Source organism: Daktulosphaira vitifoliae, unplaced genomic scaffold (assembly GCF_025091365.1).
Source record: "Daktulosphaira vitifoliae isolate Bord-2020 unplaced genomic scaffold, ASM2509136v1 Scaffold_1, whole genome shotgun sequence".
In the NCBI taxonomy this organism is placed as follows: Eukaryota; Metazoa; Arthropoda; class Insecta; order Hemiptera; family Phylloxeridae; genus Daktulosphaira; species Daktulosphaira vitifoliae.
In genome coordinates, this window is record NW_026099572.1 from 69,186,501 (window position 1) to 69,207,278 (window position 20,778).

General features: G+C 23.2%; 1 protein-coding gene across 1 annotated transcript; it reads right to left on the minus strand.

Annotated features, from left to right (window-relative positions):
* Window positions 1-3,244: 3,244 nt before the first annotated feature.
* Window positions 3,245-19,677, minus strand: LOC126900434 (la-related protein 1B). The gene is made up of 20 exons (XM_050676150.1): window positions 18,931-19,677; window positions 15,971-16,029; window positions 14,321-14,380; window positions 13,116-13,377; window positions 12,039-12,131; window positions 11,781-11,980; window positions 11,570-11,715; window positions 11,319-11,505; window positions 10,797-11,214; window positions 9,982-10,076; window positions 9,315-9,505; window positions 9,015-9,237; window positions 8,781-8,939; window positions 8,252-8,469; window positions 7,989-8,140; window positions 7,762-7,906; window positions 7,361-7,470; window positions 6,263-6,399; window positions 5,463-5,676; window positions 3,245-4,264 (listed from the first exon to the last, which is right to left on the minus strand). The coding sequence occupies exons 1-20, from the start codon at window positions 19,280-19,282 to the stop codon at window positions 4,128-4,130; spliced, it is 3,558 nt and encodes a 1,185-aa protein (XP_050532107.1). The 5' UTR covers window positions 19,283-19,677; the 3' UTR covers window positions 3,245-4,127.
* Window positions 19,678-20,778: the final 1,101 nt, after the last annotated feature.

Genomic DNA, 20,778 nt, shown 5'->3' on the forward strand with positions numbered 1-20,778 from the left:
TATGAAAGTAAAAGAATGTTTTTGTTCTAATAATAATAATAACAATAATAGTTTGTGTAATAATGGTCTTATTGAATACATTTTTTTATAGCGGTCTCCGAACAAGTTTTGCATTGTTTTTAGAAGCTTGTTATTCAGCTGCAAAAAATACATTGTTATTAAAACTTCCGGTTACTTAGCTATCACTTTATAGTTAGAATAATAACCTATTTTAAAACAAAATTTGCGGTAGGCATCGTTCGCCATATATCCGCCATTCAGACACATTTCATATTGGATAATGTGAAAAGGTTTGTTAGGTGAAAATAAATTTTATTTTTTCAAGACGCTCATCAAATTACGTTCAGAAACTGACAATGTGTCGATATAGCTAGGGTTGTTAAAAAACTTAGTTTAAAACATAATTAAACTGTTTAAAATTTTTTATTAGACCAAAGTAAATTTTGAAATTTTTGGTGTTTTAAACTCTGTATGCTTAAAACGTAACAATCCTAAATATAGACTTTCTTATTCAAAATGGAAGCGATTTTACTATCCATACAAAATAAAGAGTGGGTAGTAATCTTATTAATTTATCAACTAGACATTAACTTAATTAAATCATTATCTAATAAATAAGCTAGTTAATTATACACGTTCGCATTAAAAAAAAAATTAGCTACCTCTATAAGATAATTGTTTAAAAAATTTAATTGAAAACATGGATTAAAAAAAAAAAAATCTAAAAGAAATGAAAAAAAATTCTTGATATTAATATTATTTTTTGATTTATTTAGTAGTTCACAGCATAAAATTACTCTGTATAATAATCGAAGGGCAATTTTCACGGTTAATATTTTAAGTATTAGTAAATGATTGTTTGAAGTGAACTACCAAAAAAAAAAAGGAGTATTAAAAGTGATCAATAAATTTGCAATCTGAGTTTATAATATAGAAAAGAAATTGACAAAAAATAAATAAGGAGAAATAAAACTAAGTTTTAATATTACTTTAGAGTATTTACATATGCTAGATTGAATGATAATATTGTCTATGTTTCTACAAATTCAAATAAAAATTTACTGGTGTTATAATATAATTTATATTTTAAGAGATTTAAGGTTTGATAATATGCCGCTTGTTTTAATTTTGTAATCTCGTCTGCTTCACATTGCTCGGCTATTAGTTAACTATTTATAATAATGAATTTTTATTATAAATGAGCGGTAGAGTTTTGAAGAAAATTAAGCTTTTGAACGGATATGAAAATCCGTGAAAATTTAAATTTAAAATGTTCAATAAATTATGATTATTTAATTAATCTAAATAACAATTGAAGGGCTTGCTTGTAAATTTACTATATAAGTATTGAATGAAAAAAATATTTTTATCTTTTTGAGAGAATATTAGCATCATATTCTGGCTACTTCAGAAAAATATTTTTCCGACCATTCTCATAAAAATACTAGCACGATAATTTAAATATATAATATATATATTACTAATATATATTGTAGTAATTTTGATAGATCTATAAATACATATGTATACATCAATATTTAACATTTTTATCTGTACAATATTTTATGTAGATTTATACCATTAATAAACCTATACTAAAACATGTTTTCCAACTATTTTCTGATGATAATTATTTCAAAACAAATAAAATAACTCTGAGAAGTTAAAAGTAGTTTTAACACTATTTAACAAGATTGAAATTTATGTTAACGGGTCAATCATATTGTTTAATCATAGACTAATGATTATTATATAATATACTTGTAAGCTGGTTTAGCTGCAATGTTGAATTATTTATTTGATTAAGTTATTACGTAGATAAATAAAGTTTGTATGAATACGATGTTTACACATTTGGCTGATTTTTTAAATGTTGCAACAGAAATAACTAATAAAAATTATATGTTGATACATATATTTTTCAAAAATGTATAACAATTTAAAGTCGAATATATATAATCGAAATTTTTAACACAAAAATAGTATGCTTTTAACTATGCAGCCACTCTTACATAGAAGATAAGTCTTCGGGACAATTTTTTTTTTTAATTCATAGTGTCTAACATAAGCATTAATTTAACATATGTTTCGGAATATTTTTAAAAATTAAGTTGAAAAAGTTGCTATTTTGAATGCCCCTTTATAAGTGGTAGATAAAGGATTTCGATTTCAAAAAAAATATATAGAATAAAAAAAATAGTTTGATTTTTTATTTTTGAAAAAGTTATGACAGTTTTAAGAAAAAAATGTAAACATTTACTGATTTTAAAATTTCAATTTTTTGGTGGATTTGACCTATTTACAGGGAACGAGGGAAATTTTGTCTATCTTTAAGGGCAATATCTTCAACTAGATACGATTTGTGATCTTTTGACATATAGTTGAAAGAAATCGGTGGTTCGGCGAGTGCTGGCGACACAAAAAAAAAGAATCATAGTAAAATTAATACCTTCTCAGCTTCAAATGAAAGCTAAAAATTGAAGATCTGTGACTAAATTGTTCAATAATATTCAAATGTGAAGTATCAAATAGATAATCGAAAGACTCCTTGATAAAATTAAATCTAAAAAATGTCATATTATTTTAATATCTGTATTTAATTATTTCAACGTAATACACAATTTTCAATAAATTTTTTTCCTATCCTGAATTTTATTTACTATGTATCACATTATTTTAGAAAATATTCATACTAAAAAACACGATTTACTGTATGGAGATTTAGCTCAGGCCTTGTACTAATTATATAAATACAATTTTAACACAAAATTTGTTTAAATATTTATTGAAAATAACAATATATTAACTTACATACACATAAACATAAAATAATAAGTAATTGGAAAAATAAACTTGAAATCAGTTAGTTTATCAATGTATTAACTAATATCAAAACAGCAATAAAAATAAAGGTGAACACAACATCAAAATTTGGTTTAACATTTTAATATCATATAACGGACAATTCAAATAGTATAAGGAAAATAAAAGTGTAAAGGCTACTTATTTATAAATGGTTTCTAAAATATACTTAAAAGTCAATATTTATTAGATTTCTTTATTTCAATATAATTCTAATATAAATGAGTTATTAGACTGTAAGCACAAAAATAGCCATTTTAATTAAACAACCAATTTTTCCTATTTTGTCACTTATTTTTGTAGTAATAATTAAAATTAACTTAAATAATGTAATAAAAATACTTACTACATTTAATTTATACATAAAATTATATAATATCAATAAAGGGAAAACCCTGTGTGAGCAGTGTGTCAAGACTTAAGTGACAATTTATTAACAAAAAAATCATTAAAAATAATATATGGCATTATATAATTACAAACTAAAAGATTAATTCTAAAATCAAAATTTTGGAACAATAAAATAAATACAAGATATCTAATCCCAATCCCAAAAACAAAACTACATAGCAAAAAAAAAAAAAAAAAATTTTAATTATACGATTATTAGAAATGAAATCAAAAATATTAACAAAAGAATCAATCAACACTTTTATGTACAGTTTTGTTATTAATATAAACGAATTATTTTGTTAAATAAAAACAAAAAAACATATTTTTAAGTAAATGGTTATCATATTGAATTTTTCCAAAACTATGAAATATTTAACTTACACTTATAACTGAAGTAAATAGGTTAAAATAATACCACGTGACTAGGGTTTTGTAATAAAACTTTATAAGAATTGGTATACATCAATGAAACAGAATTTGTTGAAAATAAATGTAAAGACAAAATAGCAGAATTAATTATATTCAGTCTTTATCGTTTTTCCTGAATTTCAAACAGAAAATGAAAGAAAATTAAAATTGCATAATATGTAACATAATTTACGTAATCAATGCTAACAAATGATCAAATTAAGTTTTATGATAAATTTGAACACTATATAAAAAAATATATATAACAAAACCAAGTGGTCATCAGTATGTTAATAAAATTATTCATCAAGACAAAATAAACTTTTTAAATAAAATAGACCTATGTCCTTTGTCATAATAAATAACATCTACAATTTAAGTTTTAAAAATATGTTTTGTATCATAATAAATTTCATGTTTTATTATTAATATTTTTTAAAAATATCTAATAATAAAACTTAAGTTTAAAAAGTTTCAATAGTCGCATTACATTTTTTAGGGGATTCTGAGCTTTCTTGAATGGTTGATGAGCCTTTAATATTAAGTTCGAAAGTTACTTTAGATTGACTTTTAGTTCCTTTTATATCTCCTGATTTATCACCTATTAACAATAAACATGGATTATAATCTTAATTTCTGAAGGATTAAAATCTTAAATTTTATATACTTGATTTAAAAAAAAATATATATATATATATATATATATATATATTAATATAACATTAGAGTAATTCCAAGTTTGATGAGAAAATTTGATAGATGCATGCTTGCAAAGGCCATTATGAAAATGAATAGACGTTTAACATTTAATAGTGGATTATTTTGTAAACTTATAGAAAAACATTTTTAACAAAAAACATAACTGTAACTTCAATATTACTTAATACATACAATTTTTAATTTTTGTAATTAAAATCTTAGGATGATGGATACACATGTTGTGTATACAAATATTGTTGAACAGCCACTAATAAGATGATTTTATGATAGCAAATTATTAAAAGCATAATTTTATTAACTAACAACATAAATAAAAGCCACAGTATCATAGGTTATTGGTTCACATTTAATATATACTTTTAATTTAATTATACTATAGATATAGTTAAGTTTTGTTATTAGGCTTATATTTTTTTTATAAAACAATTGTAATTGAATATAGAAAATATTGTTACATTATTATTTAGTAATATAATCAGAAATCTTCAACATATTAATTGAAAGTCAATAAAATAATGGTTGATATAAATATAATATGGCTGTGCTAGAATCTCATAATTATGAATAATATAGAATTTCCTGAGTAAGTGTTGCTGCCTACTATAGAGTGTGGTAAATTTTTTAATATTTTGAGAAAGAGAAAATAAAAAATGTGGAGATACTTAATTATTGCATTAGACTTGCAAAATTTAAGATATTTACTTGATTTAAATACAATTCCTTCAATTCTATTACTTAAGAATCTGTTGAGAGAACCAGATAGTGTAAGAACATCTAAAATTATATTTAACTAACTGATAAACGAAATACAAAATCTACATGTACTACCCTTAAAACTTGTACTTATTTTTTTTAAAGTATTGAAAAAAAAAAAAATGAAGAACTATTGCTAAATTGTTTAAAAATATTAAAATATGTCAATTATCAAATAGATAATCAGATGACTCCTTGAATTAAATTAAATCTAACTAAATGTCATATTATTTTAATATTTGTATATAATTATTTTAATGTAATACAATTATTTAAAGATATTAAAAATATTAAAGGTTATGAGATAGAAATCATTTTTTTCTTACCAACTGATAAATATCTTCTTCTTGGTGTTGCTGTATTTTTTCGCCAGTTATAGTCATTATTAACAGCAGGAGTGATATTTGAGATTTTTGGGTTTAATTCTGAAACCATTTTCAACCTATCTAAAGTTGAATTTTCAGAGTAACTACGCTGTCGTTTCATACGGGCCATTTTTCTCATAGATGCATTTAAATAACCTTCACCCTTGGGCAATTGCTAATAATAGAAAATATATTAAATTAATGACTTATTAAGTGTAAATTACTTTTATTTTATATTTTTATACTTATATATATATATTTTTAAATATTTTATTTATTATTTATAAAGAAACTATCTTTTTATTAGATGTTTATTTCAAAAGATTTTACTCATCTCTTAATAATTAATTTCTTGATAATAATTTATAATTTTAAAGGTCTTTTGAAATAAACACTATAAAAAATTATTTATTTAATAATTACCTTTAACTTCAACATTTTTTTTAAACAAATTTTTATAAAACTATATTTTTACTTTATTAAGTTTAATAAAAAACTTAGTTATAAGAATTATATTAAAATATTAACTATATAAAACTAACCAATTTCTATCCAAAAATATGCATAATCTAAAGTATAGGAATAGTAAGTAAAAAAAAATGTATATTGATGCAATTAGAATAAAATATAAGGGGTGCTAATTAATGAAAACTAATTCACCCCTTAAAAAACAAATAGTTTTCTAAATTTTTGGTAGCGCAGCAATAAATATTAGCTGTACTACTGTATTAAGCATAAAGATTTCCTTTTTTGAATTTTACCTCTTCTGCTTTGCGGAAATCATCCAAAGTTTTAAATTTGCCTAGATACTGTTTTAGTTTTGAGTCTACCTGTAAAGTTTTGCTGTATTTGTAATATTCAAGGAAGGCCCAAAACTTTTCTAAACCATAAAGGTGACCTAAAAATAATAAAATAATGATTAAAGGGTATTATCAAAATTTGGACATATTTTTTTTAAGTTTTAGATATTGATTTTTAATTAGCTAAAATACTCTTTGTAAGCAGTAGTGATTAGGATATAATCACTAAGCAAAATTAAATAAAGTGTATGAAATGTTAACAAAGATTTATGGCGTGTCTAGCAAGAGTAAAAGAAGGGTTGACGAGTGGTAAAAGTGTTTCCAAGATGGTCGTGATGACAATGTTGAAGAAAAAGAACGCCCAAGATGTCTCAGCACATCAACAACCAATGAAAACGTGGAAAAAGTAAAAGAAATGTTTATGAACGATTGCCAAATCACAATCAGGAAGTTGCAGATGATGTTGGAATATTGATTGACTCATACCATTTAAAACACTTTAGAATGTTTTGGGTATGAAATGCATAGCAGCAAAATTTGTTCCAAAATTCAACAAGTTTGGAGACAACAACAAGGAGCAACTTAAAGGACCGTCGTTTTGCAAGCATAGATGACAGTAAAGCACAACGCTGATTGAGCTGAAAGCTATCTCAAAGATCGAGTTTAAAAGTGTTTCGAGGATTGGAAGAAGCGTTGACACAGGTGCATATCTAATGAGGACTTTTTTGAAGGCGACAACATTAATGTATATAAATAAATATATATTTTTTTCAAAAAACGAAAATTTCTGTTATTTTCTCAACACACCTTGTATGATAGTCAAATATGAGTACATTGCTTTTTTTAAATTTAAATTTAGTTTATAATAGTTATTATTATACAATCCAGTAAATTAATAATTTTCAGAGCTTTTTTTTAAATTAAAATTTCAATATTTAAAAAGAAACTTTAGACAAAGGATAAAATAACTTAAATTTAAAAACAGTACCAGTTTAAGGGTATCATAACAAGAAAAATAATTTAAAAAATAATACAATTTTATTCATAACCTTTACTTACCATTTTCATAATCTTTTATAGTTTCACTTTGAAAGTCTTTATATAATTCTGGGCGGAATTTTTTTTCCAAGCCATAACTGTAATATCTGAACAAACATTCTAGACCATACCTACATAAATTAAAAAACTTTAAAATATTGTATATATATTAAATTAAATAATTAATTAATCAAATTAAAAAAATGATTTTCCATTATATATCTGAAACTAAATTGACTTAAAGAGAAAATCTAAAAAAATAGATACAGTAGAACTCCAATTATCCGAATTAATGGGGACCGGGACCCATTCACTGGCTAATCAAAATAAACAATGACAGGTGACTGCAATGCGCCGGAACTGGAGTGGGAACTCTTACCACGTGTTGTNATTAATATTTTTGAAAAATATAAAATACAAACCTAAACCCACTACTAGCATCTTCCACAGCCATTGACTGAAATTCTTTGTACATATTTTTATTAAAGTTATCACGTAAGAAAAATGACCAGAATCTATATAAAGTGTTCATTTCTTGAGATAATCCAGGTCCAAGTCTTGATCTCTCTAAACATAAAATATAATTTTTATTGTATAATTTATGACAAATATTTAGTGATATTTTAATACATTAAAATTAATATTTTACCTTTTAGACATCTCGAATGATATTTGTGGTAAGCTTGTTGAGTAAAATTATTTTCCATAAGTAATGCATGAGAAGGGTGGTGAAATGTTGGAAGAGATTGTGGTGTACTAGATAAATGTCCCTCAATTGGACTTGCTCCTAAATTACTATTACTAAAGATAATTAAAAATGTTCAGTTATAGTGACAAGCAGTATCCAAATCCTTTTATTTTATATTTAATACATTGTTTTTATTAATTACAATACAAGTCTTATAATACTACCTAAATGATGTAGTACGATGTCTTGAATGTGCTCTAGAATCTAATACCCATCCAACATGATGTTCTCTGTCCATAATGAAACGACTTCGTTTACGATGTCCTGATGATTCATCAATATCTCCATAAAAGTGTCGGCGATTTTGATTACTAATGACAAATTTCACTTTAGCTGTTTGAGTTCCTGCATCAGATTTATTTTGGCTATTGATTTTGTTTTCCTAAAATAGATAAGAACATTTAATAATATTCCATAATTACTTAGTTTTTTTTTTTGAATCAATTTATTTAAATAATATATTATTAAAAAATATTAAATTATTGATTATATTTGATAACCCCAAAAATATTATTCTACATTGACGACTATTTTAGTTTCTAATAGCTATTAATTACTCAACACTTCAAAATTATACATTACAGTTATAAGCATAATTTATTATTAAAAATTGTTCTTTGATCATAATGTACTCTTTTGCAATTGATTTACACTAAAAAAATTGCAGTATTCATACATATCATTTTTTCTAACCTTTGAATCAGTGTTTTCCATAACTTCTGTTAAGTTATCAACACTAAGAGAAGGAGGTGGTGGTGGAGGAACTTGATTCACTTTTTTGGGGGCTTTTGGTATAAGTTTTTCAAATTCCTCTTGAGTAACTACATTTACAGTTTTATAAGAAGGTTGACTCTGGAAATTATAGTCATTGATAATTAATTATCAGGGTAATGCTTTAATAAAATCAACAATTCATTTTATTATTACAGTAGAATTAGAATGCCATAAGTCTTCTTCATATAATCTTAATCCCAAATCAATAGCATGTTCCAGATCTTGAGTCATTTTAACACGAGTTGTTTTGTCATGAGAACGTTCTTCACATTTTTGAGAGCGACTTATCATTTTTTGTGTTATTATCATTAAATTGTCAAGGTCTTTATCATCAAAATCATCAATATCTCCATAATCTGATTCATCACTATCAGAACTGCTTAAGCAAATTTTAAAATTACACTTTCATATATAAGTTACTGTAAACAATTTTTCATACTAATTTTTATTTACCCAATAGGATTTTCATTAAACTTATTAATCTTTCCAGATGGAACTACAGCAAGATCTTCATCAAACTGGAATCCAAGATCCCAAGAACTGGATGTATATTTATCAGTATCAGAGTTATTAACCTTTGAGGTAGTTGATATGATATCTGAAGTCATTGTTGAATTAGATTTAGTTCTAGAACGTCTTTTAACCTGAATATAAATAATAAAAATTTTAATACTACTAACCAATTTAACACTTAATTAAATTGTTATAATATTCATTTTAAATATTATCTAAATTTGTTAATAAAATTTATATAGAGATAGTAAATAACTTTTATAGAATTTTAGAAAATTTTTTATAATATTCTTTAAAACTTAGAGAATGAAATGTCTCAAAACTAGTTTATGAATGTTATATTTTTAAATAAGAATAACATTTAGTAATTATTAAATTTGATAACTTTAGAATTAATAGATAGAAAACGATTATTGGAGTTTTGTATTAGATTCTTTTTGTAGTATTAGCTTAGTATTCTTTGTATGTGATAAGGAAAATATATCCTGTCCCTTCAGTAAAATTCTATTAATGAATATCCTAAGAGAAATAACAAACTCATTTTAGAAATTTAGTAAATATAGACAATTAATTTTACTAAATTATAATAGATTATAAATGTACATACTTCTTTCCATGATTGATTAGAATTGCCACTTTTTGCATTCAAGTTTTTACTATCAGTACATTTTTCTTTACAGAAAGTAGTTTCAACAGTATTCTCTAATAAAAAAATTAAAAAATACAGTCATTCAACAATGTAAAAAGTGTAACATTAAATATAAACACTAATAAATGCATATTAAAGATTAAGTTATGAATTAAAATTTTAGGTACAATGTTAAGATAAACGGTTAATTATTTTAATAAGAAAATGTACTAATAAAAATTAATTTCTGTAAATACAAGATAAAATTAGATTTATTATTATTCTCTTTATATTTGATTTCCTCTCATAAGCTATGGACAAAGAATCCAACCCAGAACCAATGAACTGAGGCACAATCTATTTCTAGCTGAGTTAAATAGATTATCTTATTAAATTATAAATAATAAAAGACATTATAATTTGAAATTATAGCTGAGTAAGAAGTCCAGATTTAAAAATTGTTGCCGATGCACATTATCAAGATTAGAGATTAAATGTGGATCACAGATTGAATCCATTAAATTATAGATCTTAATATTTAAAATAAAAATTTTTAATTAAAAAATAATAGTAATAATTTTGCAATACAAAACTAATTGCTCAAAATTTGTAATGAATTCATTAATATTAAATATATTTCATAATGCATATTTCACAAATAATGTAAATAGTTTTGATAAATCTATTTAAGAATTCATAATTCACATTGATCAAAAAATTGCTCAGCTCTAGTTAAAATATATTAAAATTAAAAATAATTTGACAAATTAAAATATTTTCTCATTAAAACTTACTTAAATTAACATCTGTGTTTTTTGTAACATTTTTAGTTGCATCAGATGTTTCAACATCTTTATCAACAGATTTAAGATTTAAAGTACTATCAATAAGTGCATCTTTTTCATTAACAAGTTCACAGTCATTTGTATCACAGTTTTCATCAGTCTTAGATTCATTAGGACCACTTCTTGGAATAAATTCTGGAACATCTGGGTTTAAATTCATAGCAAGAGGATCTGTGACAACATGAATGCTAGGTGGAGGGGGTGGAGCTGGCAAATTCTTAACTAATAAATCTGGTGATATAAGTGGAACAATAGAAGGAGGTCCCATTGGATGAGTGAATAATGGATGTTGTAAGTTATTTTTAAATAAAAATTGTTGAGGAATTTCCTTTAAAGGCCATTTTGTTGGATCATTCCGACATCTCACCTAAAATATACATTGATAAAATAATTTATTCTCATGATGAGGTTCAGAAATCAATTAAGAAAGCATATAAAGCAAAAGTAGTTTTCCCTAAATAAATATATTACCATATGTCCATTTATTTCTAGTTCATCCATATCAATCATAGCCTTCATTACAAGACTTATATCTTGACTTAGTTCCCTAACTCTTTTAAAAGAAGCAATAAAAGTTACAGGAACAAAACCATCATCATCCATGTGAAACCTAAAGAATGTATCTTTACACAAATTGTCAGTGGAAAAGTAATAAGATCTAGAATAATAAAAAAAATTATTAATATATCAATACATTAATTCTATAAAAATAAATTACATACATTTGTTGCTTAAGGAGATTAATCACAGTTTGTTCATTCATCACTGGATAAGTCACAAATGGGACTAGCTCGCAGTAAGGTTGATTATAATTCATTCGAGATGGAGCTGAATACAACATATCACTTCCTTTATAGTTGTAGCTGGCCTATAAATTTATTTAATAATATATATATTTATTGTATGAACATTATAATACAATAGAGTTCTTACAATTTTTCTATCAGATAACACTTTTGGGAAAGATACTTTAGATTCATCATCTTGATGTCTATTTCGAGACCGTTGATGTCTAAGATAACGCATGGGACCTCCATCTCGCTTATCTGAATCAGATATTGCACTATCTGACATTTCAGGTGTTTTACGACTATTTTTAATTTTATTTTGACTATTACTTTTTTCATATCCACCTAAAAAATTATATGTAATCAAAACAATAAAAAAAATTAACAATTAATTTTCAATTACCAGTTCTATCTCTTCGATATTTTGATAGTCGGCTTCTATAACTATTTTCTTTAGAAATTTCAATATCTAATGGAGTCCATTTAGAATGTTTGACTAATATAAAATCAACAATTATAATATTAACTATTATATTTGTAATTTAAAAATTATGTTAGCATCTAAAGTTTCCTAATTTAAACAAACAATACATTTTAAAGAAAGCCTAATAGTCAATGACATTTGTGAAATTTGTTCAGTAATTGGTAGATAAATAATTTAAAAAAGTTTTGAAGAATATCACTTTCTTACTATTTTTCATTATATCAGTACGAATTATTAGAAAACAATACTTGGACATAATTGTAATTTCAAAAATGAATTTATGAATCATTAATAAAACTAAATGTATTTTAATTATTAACTAATTAAGAGACTTATATACTTAAGTTGTAACATTAACACAAACATGTTATTGTATCTGTTTGTTAATGTACAATATACATTAGTAATATATTATCTTAGTAAAGAACTTAAAGACATAATAAAAAGCTAAGAAAATGGATAATTATTTTGTTCCCTTTATTTAAAATAATCCTAATAATCTTACTTTGTTCTTGTTAAAATAATTATNTCCTAATAATCTTACTTTGTTCTTGTTAAAATAATTATTTTAAATATATTTAGTTGAAGATTTTTATTCAAATAAAATATTGACAGAAAAATAATACATTTTTAACTTAATATCTTATTTCAATTTATATTCTATAATTATTTATTATATAAATAATACAATATATGTTTTTGGTACAATGTCCTTTCTAGAAATATGTTCTGTGTTTTTTTCCTTAAATTAAAAAATAATAATTTCACTCAATAATATACCCAGAAGGATTAACTAGTTAAAAGATTAACTTTTATTTATGTAAGTTGTATGAAGTATATAAAATTTATATGAATTAAAAAGGATTAATCCAGAAATCAAGATTCTCATAAAGTAAAAATGGTGGATCCAACATATTTCTAAATGTTTCTATTGCATTACTTTTCTTTTATTTTAGTTTAATGTACTAAACTATATAATTCATAAATAATATTTACCTTTTTTCTTTTTATCTACATTGTTAGACTCATTGGATGATGAATGACCAGAATTCGTTCCATTTTCTAAATCATTATTAGTTTGAGAATAGTTATTGTTTTCACTTTTCTTGTAACTACTTGATTTTGAACATGATTTTATACCAGGTGTATTTTCTCTAGTTGATGTTTGTGAATCTTTTGCACATATAGAGTTAGTTACTTTTGGTAAATTTGTTTGGGCATTATTTAAAGGCATATCATTCTGAGCAATATTTTTCCTCTGTAATATTTATAAATGGTTAAACAAATGAGTTAATAAATATATATATAATATGTAAAATGATTCAGTCAGATATGAAAAATGATTGATATATTTTTAAATGATTTTGCACATTTTTAAAATTATGATGAACAAACAATAGATTACTACTCATCTTGTTTTAAGTTACAATATTATTGAATAAAATTTTTTTAGAAATAATCGTTTCATAAAAAAAACATCTGAGCAACTTTGAAATTTATGAGCTTCAAATGTTCAGAGTATATACATTGAATAGGAAGGAGATTATAGTACTATGCATATAATTATATAATATGGAAATTATCTTATCTGCACTTCAATTATTTTTTAAGTATTCACATAAATTAATAGAATAATTATTCAATAATGTAGTCAATTTGTTGAAAACAAATTGAAGATAACTATATAGTATTGTATAGAAATTTGAAAATAGAAAAATTTCTTATTCTTTTTATTAAAATCAGATTATTAATAAAACAATTGTAATTCAATAGTTTAAAATGATAAAAAAAAAATTGCAAATTTGATATTATTTTGGTTTGTACATCAAAATAAGATTTCATGAAAATACTTTTACTATTTTCTAAAAATACAAAGATAATTAAATTATTATTTAATAAAAATATATTAATTTTATTAAAAAATAAAAGAATTGTTTTTTTTTTTTTATAGCTTTTATTATGTAAATACAACTTTTAAGGTTAAATGTTACTATTTTAATAATTTTTTCACTCTTTTAAAAAATATATACATTAAAATACAATACTGATAACATATTATTAAAATACTGTTAGTCAAAGAAAATTTTTTTAAAAATTAATTATTAAATTATCAAATTGAAATAATTTGTAAATACAACTTTAAAGTAATTAATTTTTAGCACAAAATAGAAAAGGATATTTAAAATATAAGGTTGACTTACATCATAATTCTGCCCATTACCCAAGGATGGCCATGCTTCAACACTATTTAATTCTTTATTCTAAAAATTTGAAAAATGTAATTAACTTTTAACACCAGCAACAAAAATACCTTAGGTTTAAATGCTTTATGGTTAATTTTTAAATAAACTAATATTATTATGTTTAATTTTTATCAATTAATCTACAGATTAAAAAAAAATTGGTTTATATTTAGAAGGCTTCAGTGATATTTATCAGTAATGAACTTGGTGAAATGGAAAGAAAAAACTTAAAAAGTATATGTTCATTTTATTTTCAGTTTTAATAAATCAATTATATTTATTTATGAGGAGACAGCACCAGAGCTGAAGGGATCAAAGTAATGTAGATAAAAAATGAGATAAATACAAAACTACTATAAAATAAAATAATAACTCATTCAATTAGATTAATGAAAGTAGTGGAATTTTAAATTAAATACCTCATAATCAATAATTTGTAACTTTGATCTATACGTACATCAAATGTATTTTTAAATAGTTAAAAAAAACAAACAATTTTCATTTGTTTACTGACAGTATATTAACTGTTAAATTAATAAAAATGTAATAAGTTAATTATAAATTTTATAGAACAACAAAAATATTATAATAAAAAAATAATTATACAAAGTGATCAATTTCGGATAAAACATTCATTTTTTTAGAAACTTAAAAAAAAAAAAAATATTTGATTCAAAAACTCATTGAAAATTTTATTTTTAGAAATCTTTTTATCCAATCAGCTGATTTTTAAAATAGTTTATAAATTTGGATTTTAAGTAATAATGCATCATCAATTTGTTTTCTCCATACCAGTGGCATCAATAGGCCATACATTTTTTTGTAATAGTTTTCAACCAAATGTTTACCCTTTGGTTACTGACAAAGTACTACAGTAAATTTGAGTTAAATATAAGAGTATTTAACTATTAATATAATTATTAAGGTTAAGATTTCGTTATATTAGAGAATTATATCAATAAAATGTATAACAAAATGGTAAAATGAGGACTTTTGGTATCTTAACAAAGAAATATCATTAGAAAATTGATTTTTGATTATTAAACTTTAACATACTGTTACAGAAGAATAGTTGATAAAAAAAAAAAATTATAAGAAAAATATTTTTTGTAATTATTTTTTTTATCTATAATTTATCTATAAAGTTAAAAATAGGAATTCTTACTAAAAAATGAAAATTAAGATATTTATCCTAGAAAGGATGAAAAAAGATCATTTAATATTATAATACTGTAAAGTTTTTTAAGTCAAATAATTTATATATTTACAAACATAAAAAATTTTCAGAGAACATGACCATCTTACCCAAGATTTATTACTTTGTAGTTAAGAACTTGTACTATTTGAAAATAACTTCTTATATAATTTTGTATTACTATTAAGATAAAATATTTATATGAGTATGTTGAAAGGCTACTATCAAACTCAACTCAAGAGGGTTATAGGGCCCAGAGTAGTGTTAGCGAAACCATTCATTTTATTTAGCAAAAATCAATTAACAACAAAAAAAAACATTCTTGCTGCAAATATAATAGAATTTTGCAAATAGATTCCCAATAGTTCAAATTTTAACATCTCAAATTCAATTATAAAAAATTTGTTACTTACTTTTTTTGACTTTGAAAATTTATTATTATTATTCAATGTTTTGCTACTAGAGGAGTCACCTAAAATATACATAATTATTAAGTTAATAAAAAAATATTTTATTTATTAATTAAGGGTTTTCTGAATTATTATAAAAAACAACATTTATTGTCTTTTAAATCTTTAATAATTTAAGATGTGTATGATGAAATAATTACACTATTATAAAATTTTAACTATTTAAAGAACTTTGATAGTTTTCAATTATTAAGTAAAAATATTATAAAAATTGAGTATGCTAAAGTTAATTAATTAATTATTTTATTTTTATTATTTTCATTAATATAATTGCAAATTACAAATTTTTAATTCTTTATTATAATTCATTACAATTAGTAATATCATTACTAATTGTAATGATTTTTTTTTTTTAATATTATACAATTTATTTTAGTTGATTGTACAAATATACATACATAATTTTAAGTAGACACTTTTGAGTATTATTTATATTAGATGTTAATAATAATTATGCTATTGTACTAATCTGTCAAATAATTATTTAATAAAAATCTATTTATCAGCAGTGGGACCATTGAATATTATTAAATTTACATTTGAGTAATTAACTAGTTCTATTAAACTAAAAAAATAACAATTTTAGATTATATTATTAATAGCTTAATAAAAATTTGCTTAGTTTCATAAAAAAAAAAATCATATTAAATATCTATTTAATGTTGTAAACATTATCATAAATAATAATAAACAATATTTAATAAAAAAAATTAAGTGTTACTTACAAAAACTTTCAAAATGTTATCATTATTTTTAACTTATAATATAGTACAGATTGAAGAAATAATACTATTTTAAATTCACTACTAATTAGGTAATTGAAATTATGTAGAAAGGCTACTATCAAACTCAACTCATGTGAATTTTTAATTCAGAGCAGTGTTAGCGAAACCTTACATTTTATATAGCAAATATATTATATAGCAAAGTGAGCTATCCACTATTGCTATGTTCATGTTTAATTTTGCAAACAGTTATCATAAATAACAAAAGTATTTTCCAAACATTAAAGTTGTCATTATAGGATTAAAAATTGTTTGTAACTATCATTCAATTGAAAAAAAATTTTTTAAATACTCATTTTATCTACCTTGACAAAAATAGTCATCAATTTTTTTCTACTAGACCAAAAAATTAATTATAAAGTTATTTAATTACAATGATAAAATAAAGTAATAAGGATAAATAAATTAATTTAAAATATAAGAATGTTTTTTTATTATAAATTTCTCAAACTTGCAGAGTAAAATTTTTAATTTTTTTTTGGTAACCTTTAGTTACATATTTTTCTTGAATTTTTATTTATGTTATATTTTAAGTTCATTCCTTATGTCTTGTTAGGGTGTTAACAGCTGTAAAATACAGATATGCTCCCTGTGTTGCCAATTGATATATTAAAACATGTTAGCTCACAACATTGTGTCTTATATAATACTATATTTTAAGTATATTTGTTTATAATATCATAATTGACAATAAACACTACATGTCTATGGATAGCTAAGAGTAAAAAAAGCAATTACCAAACTAATTTGTAATTCATCATATATTTTACACTTACTTTAATTAAAAAATTCAAAATTATAAAGAATTTTTCTATCAAATTAATGAAGTTATGTTAAAAACATGTCAATATCAAATGTCATTCATTATTAAAATAAAACTGCAAATATATAATTAAATTCAAAATATGTCGCCATTAGAAAAAAATAAAATTGACATCCTAACAAAGCATAAGGGATGAACTTAAAAATTATAAAATAGCTAATAATACAAGATAATCAGTAACTAAAAATAGTAAAAAAAATCACAATTATTTGTATACATAGTAAGTATAGGATTGTGATAAATTTAATCACATTATAAATAAATATAGGATTTTAAATAAAATTTTAAGATAAATACAAAAGTATTAACAGTTTTTTTTAATTTTAATTGGAGTAAAGTAAACCTGATATTTAATATAACTAATAATTATAGTAAATAAAAAAATTGGAAAACTAGCTTGCTTATGACCTTCAGTTCTAGTTTAATATTGAAATACTGACTCTTTCAAAATAATATTAATGTAAATGGGTATCATGAAATTAAATTAATTACAAATTAAAATATATATTTTCCTCATTTACTCCAAATGCCTTTCTTCCAAAATGATCATTGTAAATCAGAGAAGTTAGGCCAAATTAAAAAAAAATATATTTACACATACTAGATAGTTATTTTAAACTCTAAGTTCCTCAAAACACCAAATTTACAGACTAATTTAAGAATACTATTATTATAATGAATATTATATTATAATAATTATTAATAATTACTATACATTTTTCTTAGACAAAACTGTTGCCACCTTTATTAAACTAAAATAATTTTAGTTTATCATTAGTTATTTACAGTTACATTGAATAGAAATATCTAAAAATCCATCAATTTTAAAAGTTATTGTTAACATTTAGGGATTATTTAAAATATGAAGATAACTTAAATAAAATAACAACTTTAATAATTTCAAAATGCATTTTAGGCCTATTCATAAAGAAATTTAATTGACATATGACTATTATATTTATCAAAAATTAAAAAAAGCTAAAAGTAAAAAGTTTTATCGATTTTTAAGGTAAAATATTTTAATATTTGAAAGCTTTTAAACTTTATAGATTATGAGATTCTATACCATATAACTGTAATTAACCAATGCTATAACTTTTAATATAAACTAAATATGTTTTAGTTTAATAAAGGTAGCGACAGTTTTGTCTAAGAAAAAGGTATAGAAATTATTTCAACTAATTAAAGTATTTAGTTGAAAGCAAAATTATAAATTGTTATTATAGTTAAAATTATAATCTAATAAACTATAACTAAACTATATGGGATTTAAAATAATAATCAATATATCTTACATAGAACTTGTTGCTGCGGAAGTAAAACTCTTTTTTCACCAACAATTGGATCTTTTTCTTTGATATTTTTGGAATGAATTATACTAGCAGCATTTATATTTGCAGTCCATGGATTAGTTTTTGGTAATGGTGCTTCAACAAATTTCTTTTTATCAGCAATATATTCATTTTCACAGCTCTCTTCACGTTTATCAAGTTCTAATGGTTTATCATCATTTATTATAGGGGATTGAGGATGAGATGATTTGTTTGAACAGATATCTTCTGAAGTTGGTTTTTTAGAACGTATGTTTTCTTTGTTACACGGGTTTTTAGAAGACATATCAACTGTTGATGTGGCCGATTTACTCATAGTAGAAATTTACAAATCAATTTGATCAGCAAATTTCAAGAAATGACCTTCGACATATCTACGTTACACAATGATAAAAAATGATTCGTGATTGCAAACTAAGAAGATCCTTTGGCAATTAACAAAAATTATTGTATTTTTAATAGAAGTAGTTTATCGAAGTTATTCGATGATACACAAATGATAATATAGAGTACCAATATTAAAAAAAAACCATACCATCTATATAAACAAACAAAAACGATATTTTAGTTAAGTTAATTTATGTTTAATTAAGCTGAAAAGTGTTTATAAAAAATATACAATATATTAAATTATTTTCTTCAAAAAAAAAACCATGTGACTTTGGGAACTCAAAAACAACACGAACTGCGTGTTGAGTGTACGGCAACCCGGCACGTTTCTATTACACTGCGCAACGCATAATATGATGGAAGAAAAAGTGTCTTATCAATATCTTGATAACAACCAAAGACATTAATTAATATTTTTATAGCCTGCTTGGAAATTTTAAATTAGAATTATTTCCAGTTTAATACTAACATATCGCTAAGCGCAACGAATGAGACAGTAAATAATAAAAAACCATTTTGAGATTACGAGATATCTGAACTTGGTTTTTACTCTTATAATAACTTTTATCAAACAATCGATAATTTCAATTGGATCAGAATTAAACTACTAAGAAATTTGTTAAATATATAGTCTATAATCAGAGAGCAATTTTTATTTTTTATATTCACAAAAGTGAGAAAAAATGAGTCACTGCCTTATTCGTTGCGCATATCAATATAATAATATATAATATACAAATTTAACTTACTATATCTTCTACATACTATTCCCTGTAGATAGGGGGTAGGTAATTGTATGAAGTGTCCTGAACAAAACGTAGGCGAATTGTCTCATCTCGGATGTAAGCGGGGACAAAAGTGAGAGGGAATAAAGTAGTTAAAAACGGAGAAGGCCTAAGAAACAAAGTATTTGATACCAGCCGGACAACTTGTGCGGTAGCTGTTTCATTAATCATGTGTACAGGTCTACCCAACACTTGTAGTGGCAAAGATGTAGGGACATCACCACTTAACTCTAATTCGGACTCGTGTNAGTGTCAAAGATGTAGGGACATCACCACTTAACTCTAATTCGGACTCGTGTATAAGGGAGAAAGATAGATACAAAGTAAAAATAGGTACTTGGAATGTTGGAACATTAACTGGTAGAAGTATAGAAGAGGAGAAAAGTTAACATTTGTTGTGTGTAGGAATTTAAGTGGAAAGGAGAGAAATCGAGGGAAATAGGTGACTATTATACTTAGAAGTAGCTAGAAAAAGTGATAGAATTATGGTCGTAAAATTGATATTCGAAGAAAAAGTGTTAAATGTACTAAATGCCTATGCACCACAAGTAGGATGTTATGATATAGACAAGGAAGTGTTTTGGAGAAAGATGGATGAAGTGATGTAAGGAGTACCTGGCAATGTTGCGGTGATAGG

Coding starts and splice junctions, on each gene's coding strand:
- LOC126900434 (XM_050676150.1), bottom strand. CDS start 19,282: ATGAGTAAATCGGCCACATCAACAGTTGATATGTCTTCTAAAAACCCG. Junction 8,141..8,251: donor CATCGTACTACATCATTTAG/GTAGTATTATAA, acceptor AATTATCTTTAG/TAATAGTAATTTAGGAGCAA. Junction 7,907..7,988: donor TCATTCGAGATGTCTAAAAG/GTAAAATATTAA, acceptor TTTTATGTTTAG/AGAGATCAAGACTTGGACCT.